At 33.4% G+C, this 15,714-nt stretch overlaps 2 protein-coding genes across 2 annotated transcripts in view; both read left to right on the top strand.

The window, feature by feature from the left end:
- LOC144839312 (uncharacterized) overlaps positions 1–15,705 on the top strand; it is a 36,848-nt gene extending 21,143 nt beyond the window's left edge. The window contains exons 2-3 of the mRNA XM_078694627.1: positions 14,330–14,873; positions 15,668–15,705. Of these exons, the coding sequence (XP_078550753.1) occupies positions 14,345–14,873; positions 15,668–15,705 (567 nt within the window). The 5' untranslated portion in view covers positions 14,330–14,344. The remainder of the gene's footprint in view (positions 1–14,329; positions 14,874–15,667) is intronic.
- On the top strand, positions 1,889–6,390 carry LOC144839313 (kynurenine formamidase-like). Its single transcript, XM_078694628.1, has 10 exons — positions 1,889–1,930; positions 2,552–2,657; positions 2,885–2,986; positions 3,233–3,281; positions 3,682–3,767; positions 4,480–4,552; positions 4,637–4,740; positions 5,196–5,277; positions 5,765–5,903; positions 6,250–6,390. Exons 1-10 carry the CDS (start codon positions 1,889–1,891, stop codon positions 6,388–6,390), a joined length of 924 nt encoding a protein of 307 aa, XP_078550754.1.
- Positions 15,706–15,714: the final 9 nt, after the last annotated feature.

Genomic DNA, 15,714 nt, shown 5'->3' with positions numbered 1-15,714 from the left:
TAATCTACAGAGAATACCATCAATATGCCAGTGTAATTTAGAAGGCTATAATTTAAAATTGTCCATTATAAGTTTTAATTTCATCGGCCCTTTTTCAACGTTGATTTTTCCCTCTTTTATGGGGTTAACTACTATACTTTTATTCTTATCATAAACAAAACGATAAACACAATGATTGAATAATCTTCAACGTTTTAATGATGTTCATGAACATAATGCACCGCATCTCCACTAAATCTTGGTTCCCACTGGTACGCAACGCAAGGACGTAACGCAACGCAAATAAAAGTGGTTTGACCGATCTCAAGCGATAGACTATTCGAACAGTCGCGTGTGATTGGTCAACTCGCTTGCGTTGTGTCTCCGTCTTTGCGTTGCGTCCTAGTGCTTAAGCTTAACGCACTCTGACTTGCTGTATAGGCCTACTATGGTAAGGAAAATAGCAACACAAAATAACTAACGTCTATAATTTGCGATTTTTTTCTGTTTGTACGTACGTTCGTTGATATGAATGAAATTTCCGAAATAAAAGAAATTGATTGAAATACTAATTTTTGACTGAGGGATGCCTGATTGAGCTGAGGTCGCTGCTTAACAAGCATGGTAACTTGAAGTTGGTAAAGATCTGTTTTGCCACATTCTAATATCGTAGTATAGTAGTATTTTTATTCACCTTGCTGAGAAAAAATGTAATTTAATTCATTAAATTTCAAAAGACACACAAGTAAGAAATGTAGGATAGAAGTAGTAGTGTCAATTAAGGTCATATAGAATAGACCTTTAAAACACCTCCTTCCCAATTACATTTACACAATCAAAAATGCATTTTAGTCGCGTGCAACTATGTCGATCGGTTGGTTGGTCGGTCGGTCGGTTGGTCGGTAAACACTACTTGAGCACGCGACTGCAGCCATGTATAATGTCTTGTTTATATAATTGTATCAATGACTTTATAAAAACAAAGTCGATTATAAAGTGTTTTTTTTAATCTAGTATAATCTGAAACACGAACGCTATGTGCAAACATTACTGACATACACCTTATAATGTTATATTGATATAGAATATATTTTTTTTAAATTTTAATATATAAGTTAAAGAAAGGTGCGACGAGTATAATAGCCCATTATTCCGTAACGAGAATACAAAAATAGGTTCGGCTCAGAAGGAGAGGCTATTTCCTAAATTCACTACCGTACCCGACTCCAAAAACTAATGCACATTTCCTCACCACTTCATAGAATTCTGCACCTTGTATATTAATGTTAAATCCTGATGATCCAGCCTTAATTGCATCTTCTCTGTCACAGTCAGCACAGTACATTATTGCAGTGCATTATTATCATTATCTTTTTGCAACCATAAAAGGGCATACAACACGATGGTGAGTATATAGTAGGCCAGTGAGTGTCTATTTTAGGTAAATTCTTCAATTTGTATAATAAAGTTACTCCTGGTTACATTCTGGATGGGAGACGGGTGCTGTAGGGTGATAGTGTAATGATCGGACTAGCATGTGATAGGCATGGGTTCGAGCCTGTCTGTACCATACAAACTGTAGTCTTAGGCAAGATGCTTTACTTGTATTGCCTCGTCCTTCGGATGGAACGTAAAGCCGTTGGTCCCGTGTACATAGTGCACGTTAAAGAACTTGGTACACTATTCGCAAAGAGTAGTGGATCGTCTACAGGTGTGCTGATCTGCGTCCTAGTGAGAACCAAGCTTAACGCACTCTGACCTGCTGTATAGGTCTACTACTGTATGATAAGGAAAATCACTAACGTCTATAATTTGCGAATTTTTTTTTCTGTTTGTACGTACGTTTGTTGATATGAATGAAATTTCCGAAATAAAAGAATTGATTGAAATAGTCATTTTTGACTGAGTGATGCGGTCGCTGCTAAACAAGCATGGTGGTAACTTGAAGTTGGTAAAGATCTGTGTTGCCACATTCTAATATCATAGTATAGTAGTATTTTTATTCACCTTGCTGAGAAAAAATGTAATTTAATTCATTAAATTTTAAAAGACACACAAACAAGAAAAGTAGGATAGTAGTAGTAGTAGTGGCAATTAAGGTCATATAGAATAGACCTTTAAAACACCTTCTTCCCAATTACACAATTAAAAAAATGCATTTTAGTCGCGTGCAACTATGTCGGTCGGTCGGTCGGTGGTCGGTCGGTAAACACTAACTTGAGCACGCGACTGCAGCCATATACAATGTCTTGTTTATATAATTGTATCAATGATTTTATAAAAACAAAGTCGGTTATAAAGTGTTTTTTTTTTTTATCTGAAACACGAACGCTATGTGCAAACATTACTGACATACACCTTAATATATTGATATAGAATATCTTTTTTTTATTTTAATATATAAGTTAAAGAAAGGTGCGACGACTTTAATAGCTCATTATTCCGTCGTTCAGCGGAAATCGCCCGTAATTTTGGGTACATAAAACAAATTGTAATGATATCACAGATTCAAAATCAAAACGAACCTTGATTTAAATAAATTAATGTTTTAATTTGTTATCATTTTATACAGTTCATAACACAAGCACATGCATTAATAGCATACAGTCCCAGCAGGTGGTCTAAACGTCTACCATCAAATGAAATTGTTGATACGCACTACAAAGTTCTGACCACAGGTATATAAAAATGTTTGATTTTCTGATAGCATTAACAAATCTTTAGGGCAACCTATCAAGTAAAGTTTTTCGAAAAGAAAAGCTTTCATAATTAAAGGTATAGGCATACAAGACAGATCGCACACAAATTAAATCGGTATTCTGCAGGTCTTTTCTGTAGGCCTACTTTACTTCATCTCACTTTCTAATTCATTATAGTAACATTTGAACTGAACATTATTTTCTAGCTTCAAAGATTGTTCCCCAGAAATATCGTACAGAAAATGTTGTTTTTGGTTCTTCTGATTCTCAGAAATTAGAAATTGTGTACCCAACAGAACATGATGATGGTGAGAAATTAAATTAATTCTTGTTATGTTCCCCTTAATATAGAGAAGGAAAAATATTCAAAAAATAATAAAAATGGTTTAGTAGCTGTACAAAGTATGAACCAGATACTTACTAACAATGAAACCTTTTCCTTTTTAAAATTTTGAACTGGGATTAATACAATTGTTATTCAATACAGTATATAGGGCCTAATCATTTTTTCATCATTAATTTATACGGTACATTATTAATATCTGGACTTTCAGACGCCCCAGTGATTGTATTTATCCATGGAGGAGGTTGGTTAGCTGGACGGTGAGTTTATTTTAAAACAAATTAGTTGTGAAGTATCCGTATAAAATATTCAAATAATATTTCTTCATTATAAACAAACAAGAAAATGGCTCAGTGGTACTGCGGGTACGGTACTCTACAATCTATTTCTAACAGATGTTTGTTTTTCTTTATTTTTTATGGTCTCGTATAAAACTTTCTTACGTTTTTGTCAATTTTATGTTACTTCTAAATGTTTAAAAAAACGCAAATTGAGGCTGAAATAAGTTTCCAGACAGAAAATTAAAGACAATTAAGCTCACGAACGAGACAGTTGTGGTTATTCAATTCAATTGTCCATATAGAAATAAATATAATTACAAAACTAATATAAAAAAAATAAAAAATTATAAAAAATAATAGATATGTTGTTTATATTCAGTCCTGAAGATTATGTTTGCATTGCTGAACAATTTGTAAAACATGGCGCAATATTTGTTTGCATAGGATATGACCTAGCACCAAAAGGTAAGCTCTCAAAGCAGTTCTTAATATGCACAGGGGCTTTTATGTACCCTGGGTCAGTCTGAATCGAGTTTGAAGGTGAATTACGAAATGATAGAAGCATCTTCTAGCATGAGAGGCAGATATTAAACTGTGCATTTGTATTGCCAGTCCGATTCTTTACCATGTACAGTAGGTGGTGTTGTATGGTTCAAGTCTAAATAACATTTATTCAATGACAGTAATAATAACAATGGTAATGGAAATAAAAAAAGAACAAAAATAAATTAAAGACCCATTAATATGATCAAGATTAGAATTAGGTACAAATAAATACAATATGAATATAACAGAAATTGAAATTAAATGAAGATAAAAATATGTATTAATTAATAATGGTAAAGAGACAAATACAACTGTTTTATGTTTTTCTTTTCTTAAATATTAATATGATTTTCTAGTCTATTTCACAAATGCGGACCTTTTTTTTCTTTCTATTTAAACAATTTAATACGCATTCAACAGATTACAGGATGGATAAACTATTTTATAATTTATTGTGCTCTCATTTGAGGCTCAGGGAGTGGAGCTGAAAGAGTCGTGATTTACAATCCTGGCACTTAGGTGGTCAGAATTAACCCCAGGACCTTGGAATTAGAAGGCAAACACGTTAACCAAGTTAACAGCTCCACCGATGTACATAACATAAACATATATTTGCTTTGTATTTTTACAGCATCTGTACCAGAAATAGTGAACCAAAACAAGACAGCAGTTGGTTTTATTTTGAACAAGTTTACAAAATCAAGGTACATGCGTTCTTTATTTTATCCATCCTTTAAAAATTAAATTAAAAAATTTATATTTTAATAATGTTACTATTTGTTATTCAGGGGAATGTATTTGACAGGACATTCAGCCGGTGCCTTTTTGGTTTCAAGAATACTGGAAGTTGATTGGGTACAGCAACTTCAATTGACCAGCAATCCCATAAGAGGTATATTGTTTAATATTGTAATCACAATTATTACACATGGTGGCACATTGCACGTTTATATTTTTTAATGTTAGAATTATGTGTGCGATGTGTTCTAAGACGACCTATACCGCGACTAAATATCGAACGCCATGGCTTAAAAATTGTGCTTCCTATATGTAATATTTTACCCTGAGAGTAAAGTAAAGTACATGAGATTTAATTGATGAAAATTACTAAAATTACAGTTTTCAACGGAAATTATAAAATATCAATTTTATGATGTCAATGTTAATTCTTGCTACATGTTTATTTGTTTACAATTGTACATATTGTATGTTGCTACCAATCTATTAAAGTTAAAATACATTTGTTTTAAACATTTTTTCCGAACAATTGAATTAAGCTTTTTTAAAAGATAAATAAACTTGTTTTCTTGACAACTGGTTATTCTTTGACTTCCTTATTTATTTTAGGTGCTGTTCTGTTAAGCGGAGTTTATGACTTACTCCCTCTGTTTCAAACATCATCATTGAACGATGAGCTCCGCATGACAGAGTACGTTTAAAAAAACACACAACAGCAATGATAGTGAAGATATGATATATTTATTTAATAATCATTTTGCATGCTTCGGTAAAAAAATAAACCCTTTGAGAAAAAATTACCTTGGAGAATCTGAAATGTTATAATACACCTCTGTGCTGGTAATATTCATAATAAACCCTTGCAAAACTAATAGTTTACAACTTGCCTTGAAAAGAAAAGTTAGAAGTTTAGTGCTTGTTTAAGACTCAGCGATTTATACTTTTTTTTGTATGTAGGGTACAACTGAAAGATATAAGGTGAACCAGAGAGACAACGACCTGAATTAGCTAATGCGTAGGATTGGTTATAGTAGGTGTATGTTAACAAAAGCATCAGCTCAGAAACCTGATGTGAAAGTTGATTATATCAAATGATGCCACAAAACTACACAGCACTGCTTTTTAAAACTGAATCTTTTTTTAGGTTTGAACTAAACAGCAAAAATATTTGTTTGCAGAGAAATAGCCAAGCAAGAGAGCCCTATGGCACATGTTGGTGATGTTGGGAAACACTGCAGCAGTATGGAAGTAGTTCATGTTGTTGTTGGTGAGAATGAATCACCTGAATACAAAGAGCAATCGTCTAACTATGCAAAGGTATGGAACCCCTATATTATAATTACAATGGCGTGTTCTGGAGTACATTCATGATTCAATTATTATATTGTATCATCTACTTACCTCATTGTCATATCTCTGTGATGGGGTTTGTTATTATAGGCTAAAACAAACTACCTGTCTATTTTAAAGATTCGGTGCTCCATATAGTGGAAAATAATAATGCACCCTCTGTCGGTATCTCTACTTTGACAAGTATTTTTCTCAGTTTCTGAGCTTAATTTGTATATAGGCCTAGTTGCTGGATAGTGTTATATTGTGTTCGTTGTTATACAGTAATATTACTACTTTGTAGTACTTCTCATCCTTTTAACTAATATTTCAGTCTTGCAAAGATGTCGGAGTGAATGCAGAGTACAAAGTAATTCCAAATGTGGATCATTTTGATTTGGTTGAAAACCTAATGAAGGAAGATTATATTCTAACAGAAGTAAGGAAATTGATTCTTTCTACAACACTTTCTTAGTCCTACAGTTTTTACATACCGTGCCCCACGGAACCAAGGGTATTCGTAAAGTGTCACATTTGTAATCGTGGACTTAATTTTGTCTGTACCGTATGAACTCGTACAACTTTGCAATTATCACAACATTTAATTCAATAACATTGTCGTTCATTAGTATGATGTTAAATTTGTATTCTCATTCGGGATGCATTTCCATCACGTGAGTGTTGGCCCCATCTAAAAGTCCTATAGCTACTTTAGTTGCTGTCTAACAAACAGATTATAAATTCACGGATCATCGTACCATTAAAGTCAACCCAAATGTTATGTTCTACTATTATTAGTAGTACCTACATTAAATATAAAAACATTTTAAAAGTTAAATGCTCCACTAGTCTAAACAGCTTTAAAACAATCTGAAAACTTCACTATTTACTGATGTTTTTACCAGTTGTTGATGCAAACAGCGCCATGAGCCATATCGGCAGTATATTATCATTTCATTATCATCAACACGTATACACACTATAATACTCAATATCAACAGAGCATTAAATTTCTTCTTTTCACTACATACAGTGGTCCAATATATCCATTATCATTTTTTTTAATAATTACATTTTGTTTCTTTCTTATCTTACTTACTCTTACTGGCTTATATTAGATGATTCAGAAGATGATGGGTCTAAACAAGTCTTAATTCTGTAAAATAATGCAGGTAAGAAAAGTAAGTCTACTGCTTGCTTCAACCTTACTGATCAACAAAAGCCCAGATCACGGTTGTTCTTCCCTGGGATGACGTGCCATAAAAATAGTCCTACTGACATCTGCAATAGCTTCGTGCATTTAGGCTGAATTACCAACTAATTATTACTGTTTGATAGTTGTATACCATCAGGTCTGGGTGATTTACCAATTATTATACTGTTAACAAAGTTGTTATTATTCAATGATATATACGTAAGTAGTCAGTACCGTATACATACCATATAACAATATTCATTTCTATTGCATTTCATACAGTGCTTCAAATGCCAAGACTACAATTTGGAAGTGGACCACAGAATGTGTAATAAGTTATACTTTTTTCAATTTAGTATTAGTGAAACTAATTTCCACAGTTGCTAATTTAACATAAAATATAAAAATTTCAACAAAAAACCTGTTTCTAAGCTATTTAAATTGCAATGTTTCTGTTAGGATGTAAGATAAGTTTGCCTGCTTTGAGATCCTCTGGGGAATTAATTTTTTCGGAAGCGGATAGCGCTGATAGAAAATATGCCTAGTATTAATGAATGAATAATAGTCTCACAAATGAGAAAAAATTAATAAATTTAATTTATTATACTTTATATATTAATTGTCAATACTTTTGATAATAATAATAATAAGTTTTGTATTTAAATTTATTTTTATTGGTATTTAAAAAAGTAAAATGTATTTGAATAGGCCTATAATGTGTATTATATCCAAAAAAAGATCCTAGTATAGTATGGTGTTGATTTTAATGTAGAACTTAGCATTTTCAAATAACGGAATTGCTTATGCCTACTTTCATCAGCTCTATTTGTCATAACTATGAAACATTTACTTTCTGGATATACGGTATGTTAAAATACATTTAAAATACTTAATTATGCATTTAAGATACACAATATATACTTATATTTAAAGTACTTATATAACATATAATTTTATATATTATTTCTTTAATCCTAATTGTTCTTTATTTCAATTGCTTTTGTATTTTTCCTCGTAGTCATTAAATATATTATGATCAAAACAATAATAATCAGTAATTTATTTAATTGATCTCTTTAATCAGAACATTATACACATACATATTTTGAACGACTCTTTCAGCATTATAGGTGCTAAATTGTTCAAATCATTACAAAACTTAAATAGAATCCAAAAATGGTTGACACTGGTTGAATTCATTATTATTAATTGAATAATCCTGATATTAAATATTTAGAAAATTAATTTAATATAACATATTCTTGTATACACAATCAGTACCTTACAAGTTTAAAATAGCTTATGCTATGGATATGTTATTACAGTATAACCACATATAGGCCTACCACATTCAATATTCTTTTTCACTTATGTATGTAGGTTTGTAGAAACAATTTTGTAAATCAGTTTAGCTTTTTTCACGTTTTTTCTGAGAATAATAAAGTTTGCTTCAATGACAAAATGAATAAGCCTATAGGCCTAAATTATTGTTTACATGTGTTATTAGTTTAATACATTACACTGTAGTATCAGATGCGGATCCAAGGGTGTGGGGCGATATATATATAATTTTAATTAATTTTGCCAGAGACATTCACATATTAACAATTATTTACACTTTAAGCTTTTTTCTTTGTTTTAAATTTCCTGCTTTATAAGCAACCATTTCTGCTTTGTACCCCATAGCTTTTGGAGGTGTGCCTTTATAACTATGCCTTTTGTTTGTTAACATCTTTGATTGGCTGATTTGTTTTATTATGTAATTTTGTGACTTATATATGTTATCCTTTGTTACAATTCTCTTCACCTGATGATGGGCTATGCCCGAAACATGTCGTAAAAATAAATCTATATTGAGGCAGTTTTAACTTATTTGATCTTGATTTTTTTTCTATATCCTGCCTATGCAGCTCTTTGATTTATATATATATATATAAATAAAATAACAGCAGAAAACTTGGTTACTTCATTGTTTTAATCACTACAAATTTGTTTCGTACGACCAGCATGACATGCTGGTCGTACGAAACAAATTTGTAGTGATTAAAACAATGAAGTAACCAAGTTTTCTGCTGTTATTTTATTTATTTATGCTCTACCTTGGTATTGAGCACTCTATCCTAACGGTCTGATAACTTCAACCTCAGTATATATATATATATATGAACAATACCATGAAAGCCCCAGTGGTCTAATGGTTAGGACATCTGCATATCAAGCAGGCGGTCCGAGTTCGAGTCTCGGTTGGGGCGACTTTTTCTCATTCTCACAGATTTCCTCATCTTTATCGTTTCAAATTAATTAATTAAAATTTCAGTATATCACCGGGCGGTTTCGAATTAATGTTCATTGCCTAATGTGTTTATATATATAAAAGTATCTCTTCGGAGATCCCGCCTCGTGAACAAAAATACTGAAAGATGAGGGCGTATCAATTTGATCTCTGTTGCGCGTGCGTACAACTGAGGACTAGTGCTGTTCCGCCGTACCACGCCGAGAATGTTAAAGAGTCGCTATCCAATCGAGCTTGAACAATACCATGAAAGCCCCAGTGGTCTAATGGTTAGGACATCTGCATATCAAGCAGGCGGTCCGAGTTCGAGTCTCGGTTGGGGCGACTTTTTCTCATTCTCACAGATTTCCTCATCTTTATCGTTTCAAATTAATTAATTAAAATTTCAGTATATCACCGGGCGGTTTCGAATTAATGTTCATTGCCTAATGTGTTTATATATATATAAATCCAAAGGCAAATTACTGAAAAAAATGACAATGCTGTGGGTATCAGTGGCTGGATCTCAATGGAGATACAAATAAAAAAGCGAAAAGCTAAATCAAAACGATAATGTAAACAGCCAGAAAAGTTAGCAGAGCTTTCGGGCAACACTAGCCCTTCATCAGTGCAAGTGAGGGAATTTGGATAAAGTCATAGCATATGAGTTGGCAAGTGCTGCCTGGGTGGACAGGAATAAAAGAAATATAACAATAGAAACAGCGTGTTGAATAGTGGGTGGAGACTGAATAAGAGTAGAAAACAAAGAAGGTAGCTTGGTAGAGATATAAACAATTTTGGACTGGAACTAAAAAAAGCTAAAATGGTGGTTAATATTGAAACTTAAATTTTGGTAGTCAATGGCATAATTTTACCGATCTGGGAGTATGTTCCTAATGTTAAGTCCAAAAGGTTTTGTGGTTTTAAGTAGTAATTCCCAGTGGTTTTCTTTGTCTTTGCGAGTTTTGTCGCTCCATTTGACGTCGTGGTCTATTGCAATAACTCTGAAATTTGCAATCGAGTGACCAGCTGAATTAAAATGTTCGGCTACAGGTTGATCAAGCTTTAATGTTTTGATAGCTGATCTGTGTTGTGTCATTCTCATGCGGAGAGTGTTTTTTGTTTCTCCGACGTACTGTTTGCCACAAATATTACAGTATATGAGATAAATGACGTTTTTGGTTAGACAATTAATTGATTGTCTTATCCGAAAAATGCGGCCAGTTTGGTTACTCTGAAATTTTTCAGTAGAATCAACCAATGAACAAGTTTTGCAAGATTTGCCGCAAAGGTGACTGCCCAAATTTTGGCTGTCATGAGAGTTAATTTCACTCTTAAATTTGGATCTGACTAATATATCACGAAGGTTGGGAGGTCTACGAAATGCAATAATGGGTGGTTCCGGAAAAGCAGTCCTGAGACGTTCTGTGGACTGTAGAATGGGCATATGTTTCTCAATAATAGCCCGTAATGGAGGCAACCTAGGGTGGTAGGTTGTGACCAATGGCACTCTGGTCGATTTTTTTGGCTGACGTGGTTTGTACGTCAGTGTTTGACATCGAGGAATATCTTTTGCTTTCTTTATAGCAGTTTCGATGTATTCCTTCTTGTAATTTCTATTCCGGAGATGTCCGGTTAGTTCTTCGGTACGATTCTGAAAATCTAAATCTGAAGAACAGATACGTCTGATACGTAATGCTTGACTGTACGGTATGTTTTTAGTACAGTGTCGGGGGTGACAACTGCTAGGAAGCAGGTACATATTTTTATCCGTGGGTTTACGGAATAGGTCAGTTTTGAGTGTACCATTTTCTATGGTCACTATAGTGTCCAAAAAATCAACGCTACTAGTGGATTTGGTAGCTGTAAATTTGATAGTTGGGTCATCATCATCATCATCATCCGTTACGCTATTCGTCTTGGGTAGACATTGCGTACGCTAATCGTTTCCATGACTCTCTTTTGGTGGTCTGATGGTCTGTCATTAATTTTGCGATCGATGTATTTGCTTTTTTGAGTTCTTTATTTATGTTTCCTATCCAGGTAGTTTTTGGTCTGCCCACTGGTCTTTTAACTTTTCGAATGGATTCTGTCAACGCTAATTTGGCTGGAGTGTCCATCGGAAGCCTTAGCATATGTCCGGTCCATTTGTATTTTCTTTTCCTTATTATGTTTGACCATTTTAGTTCTTTCGTTCTGCTATATAGTTCTATATTTCTGATTGTATACGGCCACTTAATTTTTATAATTTTTCTTAATAATTGATAGTTGGGTGGGCTGCATTAATATTGAGAAGAAAAGATTCCAAATTATCTTCACCATGGGTCCAGATCATGAAGATGTCGTCAATGTATCTAAACCAAACAAGTGGTTTGTTTGGTTGGAGGGACAGAAAATTGGCCTCAAATTGTCCCATAAATAAATTTGCAAAAGATGGCGCCATTTTTGTGCCCATCGCTGTGCCATGAATTTGAAGGTAATGGTCATTTCCAAAAATAAAATTGTTGTTGGTTAAAATCAACATGACCAGTTCTCGTAAATGAGCTTTAGTAGGCGTTTTGCCTGGAATTTGTATGTAATTTAAAATACATGCGTCGGCTCCTTCTTCGTGAGGGATATTAGTATACAATGATGAAACATCTAATGTAGCCAGAACAGAATTATTAGGTAAATTTTGAATTTGGTTAATTTTGCGGATAAAGTCCGTGGAGTCCTGAATGTATGAAGGGAGATCAGTCACATATGGTCTAAGTAAATCATCCACATATTCAGAAATTTTCTCTGTAGCAGTGCCATTGCCCGAAATAATGGGTCTATATATATATATATATGTAACAAAATATGTCAACAGTATAGTAATTTGAAACTGATAAGTGCATTAACAACAAGGGTCATAATTATCTCGCATTTTGGTGTCTGGATGTAACATATCGACACGTGTATACTGTATAGGCCATACCGCAGTAGGCCTACAGCGAACTGGGCCATGAACGATTCGTACAAAAAAGAGACACCAGACAACTGCGTACCTATAATTGTTTAGTAGCCTAGATTGTTGACGTACGTCAAAAAATGGAACGGTTGCGGTTATACCTACAGTATTTGTGTGTGGCTAAGAAGTATAGTGCATCATTATTAGGTCTAGAGATATTATAGTGAATATTAATACTCTATCCATGCTCTATCTATGGTATCATAACTCCTCCGATATTTTTTTTCTAGGCCGCCCGCCGATGCGTACAGTATCAATATTTTTACATTGATATATTTAATTTCCTCGACATTTCCTCTGTATCGAGCTCAAATAGTAGTTGACGTTGATTAAATCCATATTGGCGCCTCATTATATATAATACTGTAGTATCTAGTATCCACACAACACGTGGTTGGAGGAGAGAGTAGAGGCACGTGTGACATACACCTTTCAACAGGTTGATTTCACCAAATATGGTGTTTGATTCACGAACTTACAATACTATATTGATGAATATTTAAGTTAAGGTAGCTAGGCTAGTTACTATACAGTACTTGTAGGTAGGCCTCCTAGGCATGTTATTTCATGAAGTAATATTACTCAATGGTTTATTAATTTACTACCTAGCAGCTAGCGTTTCGCTACTCATGGCTAGTAATAACCGAACAGTGGTACTGTACAGTTCGGTCGCGATTCCAATCGGCGATGGTGTTACGTATTCGGTCGCTGCACCGCTCGACTTTTAGAGATAATTATATCTATGGCTATTAGTAATATGGAGCGCCGATGGCGAAATTTCTATTACTCGACGTCTCGGGCAGAAAAATAATAAATCATTCATGAGATTACAGCATCAATTAGGACGTTACCATGACCGTAACCAGGCTTCCTGCGCGTTCCATAAGTTCTTTTTAAAAGATCCAAACGTATTGGTGTTTGGTAGTTCAAATTTGTATTTTTAAGCGTAAAACTAATAACAAATGGTTTTGGTTGTAATTATTGACTTGTAAAATATATTTGTATGTCTTTTGCTAAATTAATGTTGATTTAAATTGAATAATCTCTTTTTGTTAAGGCTTGACTAGGCCTGTAGTAAAAAATCATAGTGTTAGTATGCCCAGCAAAAAAAAAGTGGTTACGGGCCTATACCGGACTATATAATAAGTATTTATATCAGCCATATTATATATATATTGTAAACAACTACAAAATCGTTTTAGTCACATGGTACACTACCAGGCATGTTTTAGTGACTATTCCTGGAGTTGAATCCTTTGTTATAAAAAAAAAGTGCATACCGTTCACAAATTTAATATTAAAACAATCCATTTGTTTAAATGTTTTTGTTAAAATAAGTGGTGCAGTAATTGGAAATATAACAAACATAAAAAAGTAAAGACAAAGAGTAATCAAAATTATAAATAGAGAAAATATACAATAAAAATAGAAATCAATTTTAGAAAAGAAAACTTTAAGTTTTAGTTTTGCATATTAATTGTATTTTGGAATGAAGTTATTGACATATTTTTAAAGTTGATTTTTGATTTTAAAATAATATACTGTAAGTGCATTCTAGCTTTTAGATGAAAGATAAATAAAAAGTTTTGTTGCCTTGAAAACAATTCCAGGTGGGGACAACTAAATCGTTATGGCTTCGGCTTCGTGTGCCGTTAGAATGGGTAGTATTAAAAGTAAATTTTTATAATCTATTTCACCTTCAGTTACAGTACCTGCTTTTGCTGTCTGGAATAATAATACAGTATTTAATAATGTATTTTTATAAATAATTTGTAAACAATGGAATTTTTCTTCCATAGTTATCTATAATTTTTTTAGCCTACAAAAGTTTTATTCTTTTTGCCTTTTTAGGTGTTTTTTATGGAAATATTATCTTTAAAGAAATCAGTGAAAAAAATTCTCAAAACCATGAATAACTATTACCGTAGTTAATTTAACAACATATTTTCTTTCAGATTACAGAATACAGCATGAAATATAAATGTGAACACTGTGGAGTTAAGTTGGAATTCAGTGACTTGAAAGAACATTTAGGATTACACACTCATTCTAAAGAAATAAAATGTGAGCTCTGTGAAGATACAATTGCCAAGTGTAAGCTACATAACGAGATACCATATAAATGTGAGCATGAGAAAGAAGGAAATCGGAATTTGAAAAAAACTTTGAGCACAAACACAGAAGAGACACCATATGAATGTGAGCATGAGAAGGAAGGAAATAGGAATTTGAAAAAACTTTTGAGCACAAACACAGGAGAGACACCATATGAATGTGAACATGAGAAGGAAGGAAATAGGAATTTGAAAAAACTTTTGAGCACAAACACAGGAGAGACACCATATGAATGTGAGCATGAGAAGGAAGGGAATCGGAATTTGAAAAAACATTTGAGCACAAACACAGGAGAGACACCATATGAATGTGAGCATGAGAAGGAAGGAAATAGGAATTTGAAAAAACATTTTAGCACAAACACAGGAGAGACACCATATGAATGTGAGCATGAGAAGGAAGGGAATCGGAATTTGAAAAAACATTTTAGCACAAACACAGGAGAGACACCATATGAATGTGAGCATGAGAAGGAAGGAAATACGAATTTGAAAAAACATTTGAGCACAAACAAAGGAGAAACACCATATGAATGTGAGCATGAGAAGGAAGGAAATCAGAATTTGAAAAAACATTTTAGCACAAACACAGGAGAGACACCATATGAATGTGAGCATGAGAAGGAAGGAAATCGGAATTTGAAAAAACATTTGAGCACAAACACAGGAGAGACACCATATGAATGTGAACATGAGAAGGAAGGAAATAGGAATTTGAAAAAACATTTGAGCACAAACACAGGAGAGACACCATATGAATGTGAGCATGAGAAGGAAGGAAATACGAATTTGAAAAAACATTTGAGCACAAACACAGGAGAGACACCATATGAATGTGAGCATGAGAAGGAAGGGAATCGGAATTTGAAAAAACATTTGAGCACAAACACAGGAGAGACACCATATGAATGTGAGCATGAGAAGGAAGGGAATCGGAATTTGAAAAAACATTTGAGCACAAACACAGGAGAGACACCATATGAATGTGAGCATGAGAAGGAAGGGAATCGGAATTTGAAAAAACATTTGAGTACAAACACAGGAGAGACACCATATGAATGTGAGCATGAGAAGGAAGGAAATACGAATTTGAAAAAACATTTGAGCACAAACACAGGAGAGACACCATATGAATGTGAGCATGGTGGTAAGAAATTTAAACACAATGGAAATTTAGAGATTCGTTTGAGAAAATACACAGGAGAGACACCATATGAGTGTAAACA

Source organism: Antedon bifida, chromosome 4, assembly GCF_963402885.1.
Source record: "Antedon bifida chromosome 4, ecAntBifi1.1, whole genome shotgun sequence".
Classification (NCBI taxonomy): Eukaryota; Metazoa; Echinodermata; class Crinoidea; order Comatulida; family Antedonidae; genus Antedon; species Antedon bifida.
Note: the sequence above shows the minus strand (reverse complement) of the source record. Positions and strands in the feature narration are given on the sequence as shown.